Consider the following 25,199-nt stretch of genomic DNA (forward strand, 5'->3'; position numbering starts at 1 on the left):
TACTGCTCTAAGTTTATCGCTTGTTTGCTGTATTTCACGTAATTAATAACGTTTCAATTGCATAACACCGAAATCCTGGCATTGCACTGTTGGTCGCTCACCTTCTATTTATCGCATGAAAACAGTTAGGCTCAAAAAAAGGACTAGTGACGAGAATCGTGAAATATTGCAATCTGAAATACGGCCATGATGTAATGTCGCTTGAATGTTTGTATCATTGCATTGACCTGCTGTTGGGAGATGTCATAATAGCTATTGATGGCAATACAAAATCACCGGATCTTTTAAGTGATGGAGCTGTGTTTACTTTCATTAGCCAACTTAATGGTTGATAAACTACAAAATTACAGAGATACTTTAATTAAGCCATCAGAGAAAAGCAAAAAAATTCTAATCCAATATTTGGGAAAGATAGCAACATCAATTCCAGACAACATATCCATAAGAGCTGACCAAGCTTCACTTTTAGTCCAAAGCTGTGCAACATTCCTGATGAGTTGAAACAATATATACTTGTTCGTTGTACAGTGAGGCTGTCCATCATGCTCGCTGGTTGACCAAGGCCAATGGCTGTCTTCATATTCTACTTTTTAGGCCATTTGCACTCAATGCCACTCAACTTACTGGATAACGGTGATGAACTGCTTTATCAGCACCAACAATGCACAGGTACAAAAGAATTGACACAGTGAGAAGAGCACAATATGCATAGCCATTAGCCAAGTTACAGACTTCATAGAACCGGCCTGCCACACCTGCGGGTCTGCTACTATTCGGTGAGTCCGATTCGGTGAGTCCAATCCGGTGAGTCTGATTCGGTGAGTTCCTAACCTCTAACCCCTAACTCCTAACCCCTAACCCTAAAACGGCAATGATAATTAGGCCACGGTACCCGATAATTAAAAAAAAAAATTGAAAAAATCCCCCGTTAAGGGATCGGACTCACCGAGTCGGGCCATTCCGCACACCTGCAGCGGCAAATAGCGGTGTGATTGTGGAGTGGCAATGTACCCAGAGGAAGGTCCCCCAGTGTAGGTTGCAGGAAATAGGCTGTAGAGTCGAGTGGCTTGTGTATGGATATTGTGAAACGAAAATTCATGAAATGTAGCACCTGTCCGCAAAATTTGGAATGGTGGAATGAGGCATGGAGGCAGGCTTAACTTTCTGCAATGCAAAAAGGTATTGTGGCCCTAGCCTAGTCCCTAGAGTTAATTCACAAGTATTCATTTGGCTCTTAGAGCGATTTAAGTTTGAGACCCTTGCTGCATCATGACACCAATACCGGTATTTTCTGACTTGATTTACTTAAAAACCATTAATAAGTTGCGTTGAAGAAAAATAGAAAATGATGCATTTAAATAAAGCCATAAGTGATGAAACAATAAAAGAAATTTAAATATCAAGCTCAATGGGGTAGGTAGGGGGGGTTTCAACCTCCAGCCCTCCGGTGTGTATGCCACTGCTTTTGTGCATCAGGCAAGAAAAAAGTTGTTTGCTTATTTGAGTTTTTAGTAGAATGATTGTAGTACGGTACTTCATTTTCTTAATATTTGCTTTATGCTTGCACCCATAAAATGTGAAATGTTTTTACCAAATTTTTATTACAGTAGCTAATAGCTATTCTTTATCAAGTTATATCTATACATATATAATATTTTGTTCAGTTATCCAATGCTAATTTTTTCTTTAAGTTTATTTGAGTTAAATATTACAAGACATCTCTACAAATATGTCTGTTGTGGATGAAGATACAGAATTAAGGGATATCCTTATACAAACACTAGATAAAAATGGAGTTCTTGGTAAAATCAAGGCAAGTATATGAAAACACTAATTGTCCATTAAAAAATCATTGCTATTTTGTGTCTAGGCTACTTCAAGTTTCTGTAGTAGGCATGGAGGATATATATATGTATAACTATATATATATATATATATTGTATATATATATATATATATATATATATATGTAGTAGGCATGTAGATATGCAACATAAGAATTTCTAACTGGAAAAATGCAACAAAAGAATTTCAAATTGGACTTTGTCTCACTTTTATGCATGTACTCTAAAAGGTCGTCGTTTATATTATAGTGTTCACATTTTTCTTAAATTTTTGATGCTTTTGTATCTGCTTTACGCGGATCCCCGATTGACTTTACGTTGATACGGGTTTAAAGTAATTGCCCCCCTTTTTTTAAATAATTAGTTAGGAGTATCTTGCATTTGCTAGTTCGGAACATGTATTTTAAAGTAAAAATTAAAAGTCATATTTTTTTCCAAACGGCTAAAACTTTCGATTCCGTTGCCCACTTTGGCCGTCGCCCACTTGGCTCGTCGCCCACTTGACTCGTCGCCCACCTGGTCCGTCGCCCACTTGTCTCGTCGCCCACCTGGTCTCGCCCAAGTGGATATCGCCCACTTTGTCTCGCCCAGTTGTCGTGTACCGTGGCTTGACTGGTCCCAGGCTTTGGCGCATGTCAGCTTGACTGACCCCATTGTTTGTTGTTTACATTTAAATACTTCGCCGAATGCTTAATATTCTCGTACTTTTTATTGTTGCAACTATAGTTTGTCACTTTAGCCTATGACCTAATTACCTTCATAATTTGCATAAAAATTGTCATTATTACTGCTCGTAGACTAATTTGTTTCTTAGCAACCAAATAGCATTTTTAGCCATTTTTTTAAAGTGAACTGCTGCAAATTTTACTGTACTATGCTGTTGATAAAAGTTGTACTGATGAGGGTTAAATACCCAAAATCGCGCGATATGCAACATAAGAATTTCTAACTGGAAAAATACAACAAAATAATTTCAAATTGGACTTTGTCTCACTTTTATGCATGTACTCTAAAAGGTCGTCGTTTATATTATAGTGTTCACATTTTTCTTAAATCTGTAGTAGGCACTTGAGAAAATATAAACAAATTTATTTTCACAGGAGTCAGTTCAATCATAAACTATTGACATCTGTTAGAAGATATCTCATGCACTTAAGAAAAACATCTTTTTTTTAATTTTTGCCATTCAATTATGTTTTAATAACTGCGAGACCTATCTACTAAATATTATATATACTGTATATTAGGGTGAGGCTGGTGCCCCTCAAAAATTAAAAACTTGAGCTAGTCATTCGGCCCTTGGTATAGATGTTCTACAGCCTCTCTTTACTCACTATTTGAAAAAAAAGATGTGAAAAAGGACCATTTAAGGGTGCCAGTTTTGATTTGAAAATTTGAAAAAAATGGCGTTTTTGTTAAAAAAGCACATAAAGTGCGTTTCTAATTCAATCGAAAATTTGTTTTTGCCAAATCATCAGCAAAAAGGAACTTCATTGTCAATACTATTTTCACATTTTTATGTTGTTGAAAACACCCAAGGATAAAATAGGAATGATTTATAAAGTTAATTTGTGTCGTTTTCTTTGGTTAGAGAAAGAGATTTGGTTCCGCTCATGTTCCACAACTTGCAGCACATTTTGAAAGTTTTCTTCCTGCCTACATCCACTGATAAAATCACTTGTGAGTAACACTTCTTTCTGCACAATCGTTGGTAACCAGCAGAGATTTGATAACATCTTTGGCATTAAGAAAATTGATATCCGTTTTCCACAAGGAGACAGGCCTCAAAAACCCTGTGTTGTTCAACACTTCAAAAAAAAAACCAAGAGTCTTGTTCGAACCAATCCTTGTATGTAATTGAGTAGGGTCAGCTACTATTCGGTGACTCCGATTCGGTGAGTTCCTAACCTCTAACCCTAACCCCTAACCCTAAAACGGCAATGATAATTACGCTACGGTACCCGATAATTTAAAAAAAAAATGAAAAAATCCCTCGTTAAGGGATCGGACTCACCGAAACGGGCTATTCCGAATTGAGTAGGTGAAAGTGCAAATATCACAAACTGTAGTTTTCCAAACCCAGTACTGTACTGTATCTTTTTAGGGGTTTTAATGTTTTTTCAAAAGACAGCAATTTAGTAGCTATAGCTTGCTTGCCACTTTCATTTACTTTGTCACTGAACAAGATCACGGGGACAGATTCTGCTGTCAGATACCAAAGATGTTTTTAGAAGGCAAATAAAGCTGACCTCTGCAATTTCTTTATAAAGGAGGATTTTTTCAGAAGCTTGATGTCATTGTAAGCAGCATCAGCAGAGGAACCACATTCTATCCACCACTGAACATAAACAAACACAACAAATTTCACAAAACGTTGAATTTTCTGCATTTGTTTTTGGGGTACAAATAGTGACTCTTTGGAAGGGCAAGAATTTCTTCGGATAACAGTGGCATTTTAACAGCATAAATCAGTTTTGCCATTCATGTAGCTTCATGCACTAGGCTACCCCACAGCTCAAGAACCTGGACTTTTTGTGTACATCGGAGATGTCTGCTTGTAGGCAGAAGGCTGTGAGCTCAATCAACTCTTTGTAATCATCTCTTGGTGTTTTCTTGGAATGTAAGATAGCTTTCATCACTATGATCAGCTCTTCTTTGTATATTTCAAGTTCAAGGTGAGCATCTTTTATTTAGGAAAATGAAATTTTGTCTAAACTACTATACGACGACTTGTTGAAGTTTTCTTTGAATCCTTAAAATATCATAACATCAGGAGATTTTGATGATTCTATTTGCCGATTATTAAACACCCGGCCGACAATTAGCTCACCTGCGTGATGCCTGCATGCATGCCAGGAGTAACAATTTATTTAACTCATTTTGGATGGCAATACAGCCAGCTGTGACGTGGCCAGTATTGGAGCTGGTGGTGTCAAACACCATAGCTCCCACGAATGCTTTGCTGTTCCAATCATCAAGCAGCTTTTCTGTTGCAGTACCGATCAGTTCTCCCAGAGGCTCTGATAAGCTAGCAGGTAACTTAGGCGTTCCTAGTAGTTAACTCCACTAGGACCAGAAACAAGGACAGGCAGCAGCCATTCATCAATGACCTTTAAATTGAGGCTGGACATCAGCTCTCTATCCGATTGTAGGGATCCAGTTCCAAGTAACGGAGGTTGCCACTTTTCTTTAATGACACTGCAGTTTCTTTAGCTGTTTTGGTGCGATCCCAGTTCATGCGTATAATTAAGGTTCACCTTCGACACGTCTCCACCCATTGTTATAAATTTCCTTATCATTATGGAAGCGGCCACAGGGCTAATTTTGTCCCTCAAACAACACCCAACTATCGAAGGGTGTTTGAGAATATCATAGCGTACCCGAATCGTTGTGCCATCTTTAACGATGACACCTTTTGGAAGATGTTGGCAAAGTAGCTTCAGTTCCCGAGTCATTATCAGATGAAAAGTCTGCTCTTTCATCAAGTGTTGTGTCTATGAATGTATCTAACGTTTTCCTCTCTTCTTCCTTTTTAGCTAATTCTACAGAGTGCTGCTCTCGTTCCATTTTTCTTTTTCTTATTGTTACCATGTCTCGACCTGCAAATGTGGCAATCCTGTCTGTCATCATACTTTCTGAACATTTGACATCTTCTTCCTCCTTAAGCAACTTGAATATGTTTTTAATCCAAAACAGCATATTAAAACATTCTGAAAATTATTATTGCTGTATGGTGATCATGATCAGCGGCATTTATCTTTTGCAAATTTTTTAAATCTTTATCGTAAAAAATTAACCATTTTTTCCTCCATATCCTTTTGGGTACCAGTAATTGCGTTTATGTTTGCAAGTGAATATAATCTAACTATTTAATTAGCAACTTTTTTGGCAGCAAAGTTAGTGCTGGTGATTATTACGCTTTTATACAAACTGCTCTACTGATAAATATATCTCTTCAATGGTAAGTTTGGTCTATTACGCCACTGCACTGCATGCACCTCTGTACATAGTTCATAGTATCGCCATAGTACATAGATCCATGTTCTATGTTTCTGTAGGCTGAACTGAAATGAATTGAGAACCTACAACAAATTGTTGACTACATTAGCCTTATATATAGCGTATGTTGCTGCCTTGTTGTTCTGCTATGCTGATAGTAGGTAGCCTCGCTCCAAGTAATGCCTCCAATTCTCATGTATTACAAGCGGTGTGACCATTACCTCGCTTTGATCATATTCTTGGCCTGTTGAGTAGATCCAAAATTGATTAACATTGCTGAAATGGAAATTTCTTTAGATTTTGCTGTACGAAGCTGGAGGTTATGCAATTTATGCATAGCACACCACTGCAGGAATTTGAACACGAAACTGGCACCCCAAGGGGTCAACCAATTTTTCTGAAACTTTGCATTTTTCCTATTTATATGATGTAGAACATTTGTTGAAAGGGCCAGAAAAATTGGGAGTCATAGGGGCATCAGCCTCACCCTACTGTATATTAGGATTACTTGGTTAATAAAAAGAAATGATAACCAATTTTCATATTATACAAATAATTTAACTGACATAATTCCGAGAACTGAAACATTAATTAGAATTTCTACAATAGTTGAGTTTACTAATCTTATGCGTAACATTTGAAACTACTCTATCGTATGTAATTTACTTTGAGATAACACTTTTGCCACAGTTAAGGCTTCAGACTATAGGTAGTGTATGCATAAAGCGAAATTTATTGTATCAAGCATTAATATCTACAGTAGTCTATATAATTATATATGCTGTGAATGAAATACATTATATATATCATACTGTATCAATATTCCACCAGATTTTTTCGATCTACAAAATTAACTCTATATTCATCACCCATAAAATTTCTTACTCTATACTTAAAATCAGTAATACAGTACATTGCGGTAGTTTGATGCAGCAAGTACAGTTTTGTGAAATTGATTCAAACTTTTGTGTACGCAGGCAGAACTTCGAGCAAGTGTATTCTTGGCATTAGAAGCACAGGACCATGTGAAGGTGGGGTATCTTGATTGTGTTTCTTTCGCAAAACTGAACTAAATGTACCGTACCTTATTACTTTCAATTGCTTGCTTGCATCTTTGCTTGTACTTCCTTGAAGTTTGCTGATTACTTTTTACACCAAGTTTTGTGCTAAAAGTATTGGAAATTTGAAACCCATTGATTAATGTGACTTATTACATGGTTGGTTGTTTTTAGCCTCCGTTATGAGTTACTTTGAATTCGTGCAAGCTAAGATCAGTATCTCAATGAAAATGATCAACATTTTGTACAACACAGGCGCATTAATGTTTTCTGCAAATTTGTGAGAATTTTTCTGACTGAGTGTTACCTACCATTTTCGGGTCCACGTCTTTTAGGCGCTGACAGTTAGGCGCTGGTCTAATAGGCGCGCACACTGTGGCGTCTGGATATTTTGGTGCGGAGCTAGTAAAGTCCTAGTAAAGTCTGTAGATTGTATCAGCTTGGCAGGTAGGGGCGTAGGGCAATGCTTTTCACACAAAATATTATATTGAACAGGAAAATATATTGTTTTGTTAATGCGTGTGCGTTGTTGGTCATGGCTTCAGTGAGTGAAGTTGCTTAAACTGGCAATGCTTTTTCACACAAAATGTTATATTACACAGAAAAATATATGGGTGAAGCTGCTTGAACCGGAAATGCTTTTCACACAAAATGTTATATTGAACAGAAAAATATGTTATGGCTTCCGTGAGTGAAGCTGCTTAAACCGGCAATGATTTTCACATAAATGTTATATTGAACAGAAAAATATGTTGTTTTTTTAATGCGCGTGTTCAGCATTTATTTGTTGTTAGTCCAGGTTTGCGCCGGCGAAAGCTTCATCAATAAATTATTCAAGTTTCCGAAAATGTATGAGATTGAGTTCACTTTTAGTTAGGTCAAATAATAACTAAACATCAGTAAAAAATGTACCGTAGGCTGCGCTCAAGCGGGCGGTAGGCTTGAGTGAAGAGTAACTTAGTTTTCCGTCAAAACCCGGACTAGGTTTAATAACGAGCGAAGTCTCACCATTATGCTTGCAACTTGTAGCCAAGGTGTAGCCAGTAGTAGAACAGTAGTAGAGCGTCTTACGCGTTCTCGTCACACGGCCAATCCATCCCGAACAGAAGTAATTTATATTTAATCTAAATTACCAGACATTTTTCACACAAATCTGTTGTGTTTACGCGGTAAAAACATGTCATGTGAATGATGTGATCGACGTAGACGCACAATCTTGACATCAAATGAAAGCATAGCCTACATCTTCAGCTATCCGAAGATGCAAAGCTTTGCAATAAAATTTAAAACATTCTATGTACAACTAGCAACTTTCCAAAAGGTATTTTTTCTAATTTCTAAAAAAATTAAAAATTGGCAGAAAAGTGTACTTCATTATAATTTTTACTACCCAAGCATGATACAATAATATGAAAATATATGTAGTTTAATCGAATGCCAAAACAATTCTGCACATGAGAAAAAATTTACTTCGTTTCTGCGCGCAATGTTTTAGGAGGTACAGCAGAATGATTATGAAGTAATTTGGAAATTTTAAGCAAAAAGTTTACGTAATTTAGCCTACAGTCTTTTTGATCGAGAAATTCCAAAGTAAGGGGTTGCCTAGCCAGTTTTGACTGCCAATTCCAATGAGTGAAAGAAAAAAATCCACTGTGTCCCCATCTTTAAGAAGTCCTCATCTGATAACTGCACCGCCAAAATATTTTTTTTTAATTAGCCAAAAAAGGACAGGCAAAGACTATGGATCTGCCATCATTTACATTATTTTTTTGCTTGAAATAGGCTACCTTTTAACCTTGGACGTAGGGATACTTCCTTGGTCATCATGGCAAAAATCCCAAGACGTGTGTATACGTCCGTGGTCGCGAAAGAGTTAACTAAAAATGAACTCAATAATGTTCGGAAGCTTCAATAATTTATTGATAAAGCTTTCACCAAAGCAAACCTGGACTAACAACAAATAAAACAATAATAAATCAATAAAACAACAATATATTTTTCTGTTCAATGTAACATTTTGTGTGAAAAGCATTGCCGGTTTTAGCAGCTTCACTCACTGAAGCCATGATATAATTTTCTGGCAAGCTGCCAAGCTGATACAATCTACAGACTTTACTAGGAATAGCACCTAAATGACCGGGCGCCACAGTGCTCCGCACCTAAATATCCAGACGCCACAGTGTGCGCGGCGTGCGCCTATTAGACCAGCGCCTAACTGTCAGCGCCTAAAAGACTTGCTCCCCCATTTTCACACTAAAACTGCAAGATTAAATTTAACCGGAAATGTTATCAAATTTTTGTTGCGTAAAATGTGTTTTTTATTTGCATCTGGTTATTGTTAATATGCATTAAAACATATTGGCTTCTCTCGTGTGTTATACAACATTTCATAATTTGGATTTAATTAGACATAAATACCGTACCTTATCAAATGACAAAATGAGCTCACACCAAAACATCAATGTGAACCAATGTCAAAGTGGTATAGCGTGAAAATGCCATAGACCCCTCTTTTGGTATTTAAAGGACTGAAAATGGTTTCCGTGGTTCACTGGCTCAATATGACCCTGTTGAATGAATTGTCTGCTATTAGATCTTAGTGATTGGTTGTCAGGCAGTTGGAATTGTTGTTTTTTTCTTAGAACCCTTCTGCACTTGCTAACGTCAAACTCCAAGACTTCCTACGTCATCCTGAGGCAGACGTATGCATGGATGTCATTCGTGATTTCTTAGAACACTTTAACTTGGATTACACCAGCGCAGTATTTTCTCCTGAAACTAATACAGTAAGTTTACTAATATAATACTCTATACTATTGCAGTGGTCTTACCAAGATAAGAATTTAATCGACTGACAAAACCAGCGGTTGAGAACTATGTGGCATGAATAAGTAGTACAATACTTATGAGCCCAGCCTCATGGGCGAAACACGTGTCTATCGCTGCCAATTTTTGCTTCATTCAACCGGCGAGAAAGACATCGCTTACAATGATATTGAAAAAATTTAGTGTGTACTTTGTTTAAAAGCTTTTTAATGAGATGCTGCACCAATCATGTCGCTGAAACTGATTTCAATAAATCAGTAACTGCAACAAACATTGCTATAAATTCAACTGGTGGAAATGCGGAGATGTAACTTTTATTTTTTTTTCTCCTATAATCTAGCCAAGCTTGATAGGAAATGGAAATAACCAGAGGAAATGAATAAAAGCACTAATAACATCACAAAACGATGTTTTTAGTTTCAAAAGTACACATTAGAACAGCGAAACGAGAAATAGACTGCTTGTCAGAATGAATCAAATTAAATAGGCCATGCTTTTATTGAATATTTTTATCGGGGATTGCAAGACTACATTGATTGTTCAGAGGGGGTTGCAATACAGATAAGGTTGAAAACCACTGCTCTATAGCAACTAAACTTTAATTTAATAACTGTCCCTTTTCAGTTTTGTGGCAGGCTAGAGTTACTTCCAAATTTTTTGCTTGTTTTCATTGAATACCTGTAGGATTTTTTCTTTGTAGACTGTGTTAATAATTTTGTGTTTGGTCCAATCTTTGGTGATGCTTTTTATTTTCAGACAGGCCATCTTAAGCCTAAAGAATATCTTTGTCAAAAACTCAACATCGTCCCATCCGAAACTCCACCTGATACCCCAGTACTCGCTTTTCTGGTGAAAGACAAAACAGCCTCAAATTTGAATTCGGTATGTTGTAATATTTTTCTCACAAAATCAATTTTATTTTCGTGGTGACTGTTAAAGCCTTTTTCTTTATTCCAAGCACGTTAGTAGCCAGATGTAACATTTAATTAGTCCAATTGTGAATCATGTGTTTATTAGGGTGGTTCAAAATGATCGACTTTTAAAATGTTTATGGGCCACCCTGCCAAAAGCTTCCATTTTATACAAAAACACCCTGTGTAAAATATTTTTGAAAAATATTAATGTTTAGGGGTGGCCCAAGACCCCTGAAATTTTGATGCTTTTGACAAAACACTGCAGATTTCAAATGGCCATATTTTAAAAACCTTTGATGCAAACATACAAGTGTTGGGGTTCATTTTCATCAGTATGGTGAGCACTGTCATTTGGTGCACAGCAACAGTTCAAAACATGCTATTTTAAAATATCCGATTTTTAAAATTTGATCAAAATTCTTGATAATGCAGTTAGTTTAGAACTCAACTCTACCAGTACGAGTACCGTACAATGTACATGCTATTTTGCTTCAATTGTGCTGGTTCAAGAATTGTAATTGAATGACTGGAATGCTCAGAATAAAGAAAACCACAGAGAAGAGAAATTGTAACCTACTTAATCAGCAAGTCTTGACCATGCCAATGTTTCAGATAGAGCTGCTATGTACATAGTCAGTGAAACTGCGAGAAGAGTTTACCTTGAGTACATCAAGCATAAGGCGCAGCAGGCGTAGCCATCAGGAGCAGTTTACAACAGAAATCTTGAACAACTTTTTTCCTAATGCAAATTTGACTGTCCACTGGGATGGAAAACTTTTTTCGGATTTAACAGGAAACAAGAATGTTGCTTGCCTTCTCACACTAGTTTCTTTTCAAGAAAAACGCAGCTCCTGTCATTAGGTACAGGTGAGCAGTTTTTCAACCATTTAAACAATGGAACATCGAAGAAAAGGCACTGTGTTTTGATACAAGCTCAAACACTGGTTGAATAAATGGAGCCTGTGTCATTATTGAACACTGAACAGTTACTGAATCAAGATCTGTTATATTTGGCATGTCGCCCCCACATACTTGAATTGATTGCAGTTGCTGCTTTTAAAAAAGTAATGACATCATCATCTGCACCAGATATCCAGCTTTTCAAACGTTTTAAGAAGTCCTGGGAGTTTATTGATCAAGACAAGTTTGAAGATGCCTCCACAGGACGTTAGGACTAATCGAGTTCATTAACACAGTGTTGACTGGGGAAACACAACCCCGTGATGATTATCGGGAAATTATGAAATTGTCATCGCTGTTTCTCGGAGCTCCACCATCTAATAAAATCCGATTTTGACCCCCCGGGCCCCGGGTCTAACCATCATGCACGTTGGATGGCTAAGGTCATCTACATATTCAAAGTGTGGCTGTTCCGCATTCAGTTTCGTCTGAGTCTCCGTGAGCAGAAAGGACTTAGAGATCTGTGTATTTTCTATTCGTGTGTCCAACTGTCCATGTTACAGCATGGATTAACACTCCACTTGCTGTGAAAGCTCAAAGGAGTATGCAGCCATTAACGATGCAATATCTGGGGTGAAAACTGAGAAGATGGCATGCCATTTATGGTACCACTTCGAAGAGTTGGTAGGTCTTTCACTCTTAGATGATGATATTACGTCAAACATTAAAGACCAAATAGCAAAAACAATATTGCAGACCGAGGAAAAATAGGATCCACCAAAGAAAGTTAATGTGTCGTTGGAAAACATTTTGGGTATGACATTGCCAACATTTGCTAATTCCAACACAAGGTTGCTGTTTCAAAAACTGAAAATTCAGATTCTTTTCTTCACCTTCCAGCAACTCAGTGGGAAGAAAACGAAGATTTCCGTATTGCCAGAGCATTCTGCAGGTCATTAGCTGTAACCAATGACCATGCAGAAAGAAGCGTTGCTCTTGTGCAAACCTTTTCTGGGTGCTCAACAAAAGAGGAGGACCAACTACAGTATCTTATGCAAGTTGTTTCTCAGCACCGCAAGAAGTTTCCTCAGCCACTCAAGAACACCTTAATAGGGCAACATTGAGTGGTTGGTTGCCATGACATCCCTGTTTTAAACAACTAATACCCACCTGGCCATGGTGGGGACGACCCAAAATAACTTTGTGTGGATTGTGGAATTAGCTGATTCACTTCAGACATAACTGCAGTATTCATCTTTCAAAATATAACTTTACTGTGAAAGATTATACAGTATTAGGCTACTATAAAATTCATGCCGAAAATACATGAAATACGAATTTTGAATTGTTTGACTTTATCAAACAACAGTGCCCACCATGCTGATGAAAATGAACCCCAACACTAATATGTTTGCTTCAAGGGTTTTCAAAATATGGCCGTTTTTAATCTGCAGTATTTCGTCAAAAACGTCAACATTTCGGGGGCCTTGGGCCACCCTTAAATATTAATATTTTTCAAAAATATTTTACACAAGGTGTTTTTGTAGTAAATGGAAGCTTTTGGGAGGGTGGCCCGTAAAGATTAACAAAAAAAAAATTTACCCCTGGTTTGAATCACCCTAGTGTTTATATGTTATCAGACACCATACGAAACTTTAAATTTGGCCCGTGGGATGTTCGAATGCATTTTACATTACACTCCGTTTTGCCTGATGCTTAAGATGCTACCGATTTTTGGTTTATTAATGCAAGTTTATGTGTTTAAAGGCTTGCGTGTTTATGGCATAATCTCACTTTTGTTGTTGATTTGTCATTCTCAGTCACCATTTAGTCTCTCTGGAGAGAGACACCTTCCTTAGTAAGCTCTAATAAGTCTTTAAAAGCAATAAGATTGCGGTAATACGAGACGAGTAATGATGTGAACTGCTACCTTAGCTTGCAGTACTGGCAATACTAGTAAAATACTGTTCAAAGTATATAAGTATGCAAAATGATTGCATTGTTTAAAAGTTTCAAAGTTTTTTTTAATTTTTTATTCTCTTCTTAGTCACGGACCCTTTTCAAGGAGTCATTAAAAACCCTAAGAGACAATTGTAGTGAAACCATCTACAATTCCTCTATTAAGAAGTTTATTACGCTAAAATGCAGCTAGGTTGTTCTGACGACATAAACTGCAAACTGAATTGAGATTGAAAATAAACACCAGTAAAAACGACAAAGGAACTTAAGGCAACGTAACAAAGCAATCAGTAACAACGTAAATTACAATGCAACTTAAAGCAATAACATGTCATTCACCCCTTCCATAGATTATCAATAGGGAGCAACAAAAATTAAAGGCGCTAATACATTAAATACATTTAATTAATTTACAAATCTGTTTGGCGGTCGCCTTGAGCGTGATGAGCGCCGGGGCATGGGGCGCTCGCTGGAATCAGTCGGTATATGAGTTTCCAATGACTGGGCAGGTGCATCTTCATTGACAGGCTCATTATTAGTTGTTATTTGTTCGGGAAATTCCACAGATGGATTGTTTATCCCTTCGTTTGGACTCCCGGGATCCGGCAAACTAAGAGTCGACTCGTCAAGGCCACCACGAGCAGTTGGAGCGATGTCACGAATTGACACTGTGGTTTCGCGTCCGTTCGCGAAACGAACGTGCGCGTAGTTCGGAGTTGCATGAGTCATTTCCACTTCTTCGACAAGCGGTTCATACTTGCTAGCACGAACGTGTCGTCTCAATAAAACCTTTTGAGGACATTTAACCCAAGTAGGTATGGAAAGACCTAGACTTGAACGACGCTGAAAATTAAAAAATCGCTCGTGTGGCGTCACGTTTGTTGCAGTACATAATAAAGAGCGCATAGAATGCAAAACATCAGGTAGAACACACTTCCATTTAGAAATAGGAAGATCTCGAGTTTTCAAAGCAAGTTTTACAGAAGTCCAAATTACGTCGTTGTATCTTTCGCATTGGCCATTAGCCCGTGGATTGTATATAGAGGTTTTGCTGGTAGGAATACGCAAACTGTACATGTAAGACACAAAGTCCTTAGACATAAACGATGCACCTCTATCCGAATGCACATAACTACATTTACCAAACATCGCAAAAAGACTAGACATGCACGAGATTATAGTTTCAGTGTCTACTTTACAACGAGGAAAGGCGAAAGGAAATCGAGAGTACTCATCTACTACAGTCAGAATGTATTTGTTATTCGTAGCAGAAGGTAAAGGTCCTTTGAAATCGATGCTTAATTGCTTAAGCGCTCTATAGGTTGCGTAGCTTTTATCAATGGAATTTTAATTGGCTTGTAGAACTTAGGTTTCAACTCAGCACAAATTTTACAAGCGGATGTCATTTTACGGATGTCATCAATAGAATAAGGCAAACTCTTTGTTTTAACATAATGATGCATGCGAGTTACTCCAGGGTGGCATAAGGTCGCATGAATTTCATACAACGAATTGTCCATCATAGTTGCACAATACACTCTAGAAAAGTGTCGGGAGCAGTATTATACTTCCCTGCTCGATAAACGATTTCATAATCGTACTGTGATAGTTCCAGTCGCCATCTCAAAATTTTTGCGTTTTTTACCTTGCCATGGTTGTTGCTGTTGTACATGAATGCCACCGATTTTTGATCTGTGACAAGTTTGAATCGGCGTCCCGCTAGAAAATGACTCCATTTTCGAATGGCTTCGATAATTAATTGCCGTCGCTTCTTTCTCTATGCTTGAGTGAACTTTTTCACTTTTGTTGAGTGTCCTGGAAAAAAAAGCAACGGGTCGCCCGTTCTAATTTAAAGTGGCAGAAATGGCAATGTCAGATGCGTCAGTTTCTACTGTAAATGAAATTTCTTCATCTATCACCCCAAGCGTAACTTGAGCCAATTCAGCTTTCAACGTCGCGAAAGAGTTTAGGGCTGCATCATTCAGAGGAAAGGAAGTGTTTCGAATTAGAGGCTGAATCTTGTCAAAATAACGCGAAATCCATTGCGCATAATACGCAAATAAACCGACAATCCTCTGCTGTTGTTTACTACTTTCTGGAGGCGGGATTTTTAGTAAAGATTACACTCTTTCAGGGTTAGGACTTAAAGTACCTTTAGAGATTCTATATCCAAGCAAGTCGATTGTATCTGCCGAATAAGTACTTTTTTGCTTCATTGAAAGTTAGATTGCATTCTCGAGCTACTTCAAGAAATTTTGATAAATTTTGATCGTGCTCTTCTTGGGTTTTCCCGCAAATGGTAATATTGTCAAGATGAGCGTACGTATCTTTGCACTCGTAGTCTGTGATAATGTTGTCCATTATCCGTTGAAAACCAGGTATTATACTGCATTCGTTAGACCAAACGGCGTTCTCTTCCATTGCCACAAGCTTCCATCGGCTTCGAAAGCAGTGTAATTTCGATCTTGCAGAGGAACTTCTACCTGGTGGTACGCACTTTTTAAATCTAGCATTGTATAGATGCTGTTCCTAGCAACATTGTTCACTACGTCTGACATAAGAGGTAAAGGATACGCGTCCAAACAAGTGAATTTGTTAATGGTTTGGCTAAAATCGATGACCATACGCTTTTTGTGATTTTCTTGAGTGACCACAAGAGGTTGTGCTCGCCATGGCGAACGACTCGGCTCAATTAAACCTTCCTTATAAAGTCGCTGCACCTCTGAAGAGATAAAACTTCTATCGGCTTGAGAATACTTTCTAGGCTTTGTAGCAATCGGGTGGCACTCCTTCCTTAAGTGTTTGAAAAGCTGTATTGAAGTAGACGTTTTAATAGCTTCTAATGCTCCGATCTGTAACGTTGGCATAGACCCTCCAAATTGAATATTCACGCTTTTGTGCTGTTTCATAAAAGTTTGTCCGATAATTAGGTCGGTGAGCAAATTTTTCAAAACAGTGACTCCTACATTATCATACTCTTGTCCAAAAAGCTCGACTTTTACGTTACAGATTCCTAAACTTTGCGATGAACATCCTTTCACGGCTAAACCAATGCGGCATTCACTTTCTTCAAGATTTAGTTTTAGACGCTTTCTTAAACGGTCGCTCATGTGACAAAGGGTAGAGCCAGTGTCGATGAGAGCATTGGCTTGAACTCCGTTAACTGTAACAAGGACGTTGACCTTTGCGTGGGTGTCGAAAGATTCGGTTGTCATATTCATAATGACATCTCGTGGAGTAGAAGCAGGTGAATAAATAGGTTTTCGATTTACCCTGGAAAGACGACAAACTTTTGAGAAATGACCTTTTTTAGAACATTTGAAACAAATAACTTTACGAGCAGGGCAATATCTTCTACTATGTCGCCTATTTCCGCAATAGTTACACTTTTCAACCAACGCGGCGCTAACATCTGAGCTTTCTTCCTTATCTGAAGAATCTTCAATTTTAAAGGTAGGACGTGTTTCAAAAGCTGTTGCGCCACAATCAAGTGAAGACGGAGTCTGGCTCGCAGTCATTTCGACACGATTGCAAAACGTTTGGGCATCATCTAAGGATCGAGCTTTATCAAAAGTTTGTTGTAGCGAAGCAGTTTTGTCCTCTAGCAAGCGTTGTTTAATGTGATTTGACGAAATCCCAGCGATAAACGAGTCACGTATAGCTTTCTCTTTATGCGCAACTGCCGATACGGCCCGAAAGTCACAGGAGAGGCTCAATCGCTTTAAGGTCTGCATGTACTCGTCTAGTGATTCATCTGGCTTCTGCTTCCTAGTTTTTAAAACAAATCGAGAAAACATGGGGTTAGAAACCTTTTCAAAAAGGCGCTTCAGTTGTTCGATAGCTTCATCATAATTTGTTGTCTCACACACCAGTTCATATATTGAAGCGTCTATATGATTTATAAGCAAATTCAACTTGTCTTCAGCTGAAACTTCTCCGAGCTTTTCTACATAAATTGTAAAAGACTTGTACCAATGCACCCATTGTCGTTTAGCGTCTTTACTTTGCGGGTCCGCAGCTAAGAGTCTAGGGCGCAAGTCTTTTAGATCCATACTTTATTAGCGTAATAAAATGTAGTGAAACCATCTACAATTCCTCTATTAAGAAGTTTATTACGCTAAAATGCAGCTAGGTTGTTCTGACGACATAAACTGCAAACTGAATTGAGACTGAAAATAAACACCAGTAAAAACGACAAAGGAACTTAAGGCAACGTAACAAAGCAATCAGTAACAACGTAAATTACAATGCAACTTAAAGCAATAACATGTCAACAATGATAGCGAAGTTACTCTCAAATGTGTGGATGTTGGTGGGAAGGTTTGAAATTTTGTTTCTAAAATCAATGCATTCACCGACTGCCAAGAGGGATCTAAACAAACCTTGTAATAGAAAGTTTTTTCGACTTCGAAAACACCTCATTTATGAAATTTGTTGTTTCATTCATTTGGCAATTTTTTCATATTTAAAACTTTACTAATATTTTTTAATCTCTTTGAATTTTAGAATTCTCCCAGCGATGCGCAACTAAAAACAGCCCAAGAACTGTTTGCGGACAATTGCAGCGTCGACTCGGATTTCATCACTGCCCAGTCTGCCGTCCATGTGCTCTCTTTACTTTGTCCAAAATTTCCCGTTTTCTTATTAGAAAGATTCGTCGCTGAAGAAAGAAATTCACTCTCCCAAGGTTCAAACCTTTGTTTTTTTTTGCGTTTTTACTTATAGATACTGTTTAAAGGGGTTTTTTCATTGTTATCTATTTAAATCACCCTTTCCCAAGGTTTACGGTTTACTGGACTGGAAGTTTGAGGCTTCAGCTCGCTATTGAACTTTTTTGCCTGCCAACTACTTCATCTTATTTTAAAGAATTCTTTCCAGAAATATCATCACAAGCATTCATTGGAATGTACGCCGAGCTATATCAGGCTTGTCACAGTGTGATTTCAGGTAAGAACTTCAATTTTTTAAATCTGTTATGTTTGTTGATATTGTTTCACATTTAAACAGCACAACTGCGTGTTTTCTTATTAGTTATTATGACTTCTGAGCACTTCACTGTCTCCCCACAAACAAGCATATTTTCACATCGATCCTTGTGCAATGCATCCCACAGATAAACACTAAACAGGGGTCCGCAACTTGAGGGCCGGATCCGGCCCTTGACTCCTCAATGAATTGTTACATTTCTGAGGCCCACTGTGTGCCATCAACCCGTACTTCAACAATAGTACTTGACATATTCCACAATGTTTAAAACCACGTGTTTTACTTCGGACTCTTCTTTAACCGGATTTTCATCCTTCAGCGTCTGCAGACATTGAATCAATGGAACAAGGATTATTTGCTGGATGGAAACTATTTCCTTTGATTTTTTAAGCTACTGATGTTGGTTTTGTGAAATAGTGTAACGCCGTTGTTGAAACTATGTCAAGAGGGAAAAAACCAGACCTTCTTTTCAGTAGCAGCCGTTAGAAGACAAATAGAAGCAATGACTGGAATATGAAATCTAACCACGGAATTTGTTGATATGTAGCCTGCTATGTTTTTCATGATTATTGTCCATTCCAACGTACCCGGACACCATTAACGTAGTTTTTCCAAACAGCTATGTCCCATTGTCCCTGATCAAGTTCGATAGTTCATATTTCTGCACTCCATTGTCCTGCTCTAATTGGTGGAAAAAAAAGTTTTTGCTTGCTTGCCTGCCATTTTTTTAAATACCGAATAATATAGGCACAAATATAACAGATGGCTTATATATGCCTACATCTCTGCTTACAGTAGCCTACGTGAGCGTAGAACAGGGATTCCGAGGCTGTGTGCCGTCGAAGGATCGCAAGTGTGCCGCTAATTTGAATGTTCCAACCGTATCGCAAAGTTGCGACATGTCAAATTAGTTTAGAAGGGAGCATGTGCTTTTGTGTTAGTTTACATTTGACTAAGATTAACTGCGTCACTCGCTTGATCATCAGACCACTCTCACCTGATGTCAAACCTGAATCAAGACTATTTATGAGTAAAAGCAGGCACACCTTTTACACTGAGGTAAAAGTAAATGATTTTAACGGTTTATATGTTTAACTGTTCATAGTAAAGCTAACTTTAATAACTGCACTAAACCGTATTGCTCGGCCAAGTAGTTGATACGACAAACCTTAAAGCCGTGGAACACATTATTCTTGCGTAACTAATTGTAGACTTCCAGCAGTCCTGATTTTGAAGTAGTTTGTCTTGTTGGTCCAAAAACAAGATTAACCACAATCCAATGAAAAGATGCAATGATCAGTTTATGCTAAATATTACAGCATAATCTTACATTCGTGTTAAGATATGAATTTCAGCTTTTTATATTGTTTTGATTTCAGACGAACAAACTACCTCCAAGAATGAAGACACTCCTACAAACTTTATAAAATCTGAAATTTTGGAAGAACGCGTCACAGAACCAGATGTAAGCTTTATCACTGATCAATCACTTTATGGTTTTTATTCATAATTTGAAAATCATTTGAGGCAATGAAGTGGATGGAAAATTTCAATTAATAAATGAAGGAATGTTCCATAATATATACTCGCTTAGTTTTATATCTTAATAATTAATGTATGAGACTACATTGGATGTCTAGAATTTCGCATACTTCTTTCTGTTGAAACAAGAAAGTTTCTCCGAGAGCTTAATCCTGGCAGTTTCGCATGCTCGTAGAGGTAGAGACTTCAACCACTGACGCATGCCTGGTCACTGAGATTGACAAAGTGAAGTTTCCGCTTGTTGAAATATTTTTGTCTGAATCATTCCATTCACTTGGTGCCGTTTGATGAAGAGCTGTCCTTGATATGTGATATCAAGCACACATCCCCAGAGTCAAACCAGCGTTGCTTGGTCTTGAAGTTTCTTCGTTCATGAAGTCAGGCGTTTAACCAACTGAGCTATTGGGACCCCATTCTCGTGCGCTACCAATAAGCGTTCTCACCTCATTGTATTTGTAGTACCAGTCTCCCATGTTCCTTCTGGTGCTTTATGACTGAAAATCGATTTTTTATTCTTGGATGTGACAAGATGAAAAAGGGGATGTGCGAATTTCGCTGACAGGAAACAAAGTTAAGCCTGTTTCTAGGCTCTTGATACAACCAGCAGTAGTGTTGGCGTACAACATGACCTGTTAGTGCTTCTTTTAAATCACGCTCTGACGACATCTATAGTAAGCTGGAGACAGGTTTCCACCAATCGATTGCAACATTTGACTTGTTTCAGGGGTATTCGAAGAAGAAAGAAAATTCAGATTCTCCGGGAAGTAACTCTGGCTCTTCTCAAGGTGAAATTTGCAAAAATGTCTCTTGTCATGAATCTTTCTAGAAATTTGGTGTCAGCATATTCAACATAACTGTGCTGCATCTCTGCATTAGTTTTAAGTATATTTGCGTGACTGGTTTGTTCACTGCGATAATCGTTAGCCTAACTATCTGAGCCTAAATTTTCGTGCACACAACGACGTTAGCCCTTTGTTTTCATGTCGGTTTGCATCTGCAATGACGGAGACCAAGTTCCTGCACCGCCATGATTTATGTTGGTAATTTGCATTTGCACATACTTTCCTGCATAGTGAATCGTCAACTTGTCAATGCGCAAACTTCTTGTGTATGAGGTGGTAGCAGTCATGTTATTCTATCTAGCAGTCATTGGATTGTATTGCTTTCAAACGCTTTGAGATTAGCATCTTCATCACGAGGTTAGGGCACGTAGATAAGACAGGGATGAATGATGTGCGGCACGGTTGCGCAGTCTGGGAGTCAAGTCTATTGTACGTTCACAAGGGAGCTTCATTGAAACACTTTAATGTCTAAACACTTAAAGTTAATGTCATTTGACATCAATGTAACGTAATGATTCTCAGACGACGAAGCTCCTACCTCAACATTCGATCAATTTTTTGACGACGACTATTTCAGCAAGCCCAAGGACTCCCCTACAAAATTCACCGATTCGAGGCCCCCCAATTCCATGTAAGTCACTAAGGGTGTGTGGATATTTACTTAGTTACAATCCGTGCAAATGACATATAGGTTAACCATGCCGGCGTTCGCTGCCTGTAGTTTATGGCGTTTTTGTTAAATGTCAGTACTTTTCCGGCTTTTAAACGTTTTCATGATTATAATTTTCGCTATACTTTATTTGTTAAACCACATCTACAGACCAACCAATGGAAAAAACGATTTTTTTATAATCTTGAATAGTTCCAACCAGAGGTATGTTCGTGAGCTCGTGATAAGAGCATGCAGGACTGTAGAAATATTCCGACTTGCGAAGCATTAGTTCTTTTTGTATTTTCCCTGTTGCAAGCCAGGCCGGATGGAGAGCGGACCTGTCAGACGCCAGGGTAGTTTCAGAGCTTCTATTTATCTACAATCTACATCCTTTATTGGAACTAGAACCAAACACAACACTGAACTAAACTAACTTGCGTAAAAACTTGACTGAATAACGCCCTTTTGGCCGTCAACCAGCGCTTCGAAAGTTCCAGATTTAGAAATGAAGCACTGCTTGTTGTTAGTCATGCGTAGAATGTGTTTTAATGAGGATTCACTTGCTAGGAAACTGCCCCCTCTTAGTGAACCACAAAGTAGCATCGTCTCTCACACAAGCGACCCCTCTTCAAAAGGTGATTGGAGCGGAAACGAAAAAAGTGCCTCATTGAACTATGGTACTAATAGACATATAGCTGTGATTTTTCTACTAAGCGTGTCTCGTGAGGCTGTTTTTAGGCTAACAAGGCGCAATTAAAGGTTGGATGCATCAACGGCGAACCTTAAATCGACCAATAAAGCTAACCTTCAAATTGGTTAATTGAGAATTAGTTTGCGATCGGACTTTATACGCGGATAAAGTTGCCTAATCTTCTGATTTGGTTGCTCGTTGAATAGTTTAATGTTGGTGCATCCAACCCTACTTGGCCTTTTTAGTGCAAGAGTAACTATTTTGTTGATTAATTTACAAGTAGATTTATGGACAATTTACCCTTTTCGTTTTATGTGGTATCCGGCCAAGTAGGTCTGTTGACGTTGAATCAATGTAAACAACAGTTGATTTGCTATCTGGGAAGTGATCGAAAGATAAAAAAGCCAATCCTTGTGTCATTACGACTTCCCAAACAAAAAAGTTGCAAGATCAAAGAACGTTGGTTCTCTTCCCGGTGTATGCGTTTGAGTAACTTACTTTAACGATTGTAGTCCATGTTTCCATTCAGCGAGAATCATTTACTTAGATGCCTGATCCAACGTCAGTGGTTCAATGCCTCTACAATATTATTCCCACGATTGAGCTTCACAAGACGCCTTGTCAATCTGTTTTCAAAATTATGGCCATTGATATTAGTGTCTGAAGTTGCACTATTCGTGCCGATGCCACCTACTAGGCTACTTGTTTCTTTTATTCTGCGATTTATGTTCCCCCACTTGTAACGATCCCAATACCCGGTGATAGGCAGCGAACGGTAACCAAGTAACGAAATTATGCTGGGAAGCAAGCTTAACCGAAGTCATTCGCTACATTTATGATATAATGTTGTATTGCTTGTCCAACTTCATGTGTGCCTTTTTGAACGTCCGGTTCGCTTTTATGTTTGTCACCCCGTGATATTAGCTTAACCAGATCAGGCCCATCCTCAGTTGACTTCAACTAACCGCGATGTTATCATAGACCACAAGCAGAATGCATACGACGACGACTTTAACTCGACCAGCCAAGCCAGCATCTCCGAAGAAATTCAGGTTAGTTGTTGTTAATCTGTTAATTAAACATTTCATTAGCTAAACAGTGATCCTACTTCATAAAAACTCGACAGTTTTAAATCAATAAAAGCACTGCATTTATCTTTGTGTTAACATATTAATGCATTAGATTTCAAGTTTCCTGAGTTCTCTTGGTGGTAATGACTTGCTGACGGAAGTTTTCAAACAGTCAGTTACTTGATAGCAGCAGTCGAGAATTCGAAGCTATCTACATTTGTGAAGTAAACTAACGAAACTTGATGAATATTGCATATAATTGACGTCATGTTAATGCCTCAATGATTTAATCGATTGTTATCACCAGGGCAACAGCTTGTTAAGTAGCACGCAGAGTTCAATGGCCGAACTCACCGAAGATCATTCTATCAACGAGAAAGACATAGGAGGTGACTACATGGAAGAAGTCAAGAAATACTGAAGTTATTTTTCTTGTATAGGAGATTTCTCTTGGTATTTCAAGTCGATGTAACGGCTGTGTCTTACACTTGCAAAAGTTTATTTTTTCGGTTTTCTACAAGATGTGTTGGTCCTGCAAACTGTATGCCGAAGGTTGTCACAAAAAAATATAAACAGAATAAAAAATGTAAAAAAAATTCAAAGATTTGTTGGTACTTTTAAAAATAAATCTATAAAATAAAAAATAGAGTTTGAAACTCAGTTATAAGTCTGATCGTTTAGATAATATTTCTGCAAAAAATCGTTTCCTCGCACTACTTAAATTTGTCAATCGCAAAATTCAGCTTTATCAGTAAATACACAAAAGATTTGTTTCCAAAACATTCATTGAATTGGACTTTTCTTAAACTCATTTTGAGCTCTGTTTTCATTCTAATCTCCATTTTAAATAAATCCGATAAACTTCTCAGACGTTGAATCAATGTAAAAGTAACAGATTTTGCTGTACCTTCCTGCTTGGCCATTAGACAAGCTATATCGAAAAACCTTAATATGAAAATCTGGCCAAGGACCTCATCTGATAGCACGTATTCAATCATACAGGTCAAGTTACAGTTACCTAGCAGATTTTGTGGTTTGTTATTCAATTCTGTTTATTAGTTCTGCTAGGTGTAGTTGTAGGTTATGTTTTGTATTCTTTTGCTGCTATCTGATTGTAATAAAAAAATTTGTAACAAAAGTAACCTTTAATTGGCTGTGACATGGCAAGCCAACTGAGTTTTTGCAGGAGTGGAACAAATAGTCCAGTCGCTGAATGATTTGACCCGGAAAAAAATAATATCAAGCTGAAACTTTGTCAGAAGGTTCGATTGATGATGTGGAGTCACCAAAAAAGCCCATGATTCCCCCTTGGGAATAGTGAGTTTTGGTCATTTTTCCATAATGACCGCAGCCCCCAGCCCCCCATAGGCCAAAAATTCGAACTCGTCTAAAATTGATGTTTTATACCTCATTCGAAAGATAATTTCATACTGAATCACTTTCACAAAAGAACTATGGTAAAAAATACACACATTTGAAGTTATTAGCCATTAAATTCGGACTATAGGCTAAGGCAGAATCCACCATATAGGCTTTAGCCTGGTGGATTTTTGTGAGGAGTGACAAGCAATGAACTACTCTATGGTTAAACCAGAGCTTACGAAAAAGTGTACAATTTTCCAGCCGAAGTTACTCCTCAAACAAAATTTGGAAAACTCAATATATAAACAACAAGTCTCCATAAAAGTGGAAAATTAAAACCAATTGTAAGTAGTGTAGAAATTCAAAAGTTGCTGAATCTATAATTTTTGGAATATTTTATCCTGAATTACTCCCAAACCAATATTGACATATTTTTAACATTGAAATACACCACACTGCAAAATGTTGACCGGTGGTAGCCTACATAGCAAAATTGTAGAAATTATGTCAAAAGATGTGAAATTCAAGATTTTACATTTTGGGACCACAGACTC

The 25,199-nt window shown here is 37.8% G+C and overlaps 1 protein-coding gene across 2 annotated transcripts; it reads left to right on the forward strand.

Moving 5' to 3' along the window:
- Nucleotides 1-1,668: 1,668 nt before the first annotated feature.
- Nucleotides 1,669-24,419, forward strand: LOC145767145 (uncharacterized). 2 transcript variants are annotated; one of them, XM_082578908.1, is made up of 12 exons: nt 1,669-1,817; nt 6,825-6,874; nt 9,544-9,687; nt 10,484-10,609; nt 18,007-18,187; nt 18,379-18,447; nt 19,866-19,951; nt 20,753-20,813; nt 21,393-21,501; nt 22,090-22,199; nt 23,195-23,265; nt 23,591-24,419. In XM_082578908.1, the coding sequence occupies exons 1-12, from the start codon at nt 1,730-1,732 to the stop codon at nt 23,702-23,704; spliced, it is 1,209 nt and encodes a 402-aa protein (XP_082435034.1). In that variant the 5' UTR covers nt 1,669-1,729; the 3' UTR covers nt 23,705-24,419. The 2 variants fall into 2 exon arrangements, with proteins under 2 accessions (XP_082435034.1, XP_082435035.1); XM_082578909.1 differs by having other exon boundaries at nt 22,090-22,157.
- The last annotated feature ends 780 nt before the right edge of the window (nt 24,420-25,199 follow it).

The sequence above is a fragment of the Aplidium turbinatum genome, chromosome 3 (assembly GCF_918807975.1).
Source record: "Aplidium turbinatum chromosome 3, kaAplTurb1.1, whole genome shotgun sequence".
NCBI classification, from domain to species: domain Eukaryota; kingdom Metazoa; phylum Chordata; class Ascidiacea; order Aplousobranchia; family Polyclinidae; genus Aplidium; species Aplidium turbinatum.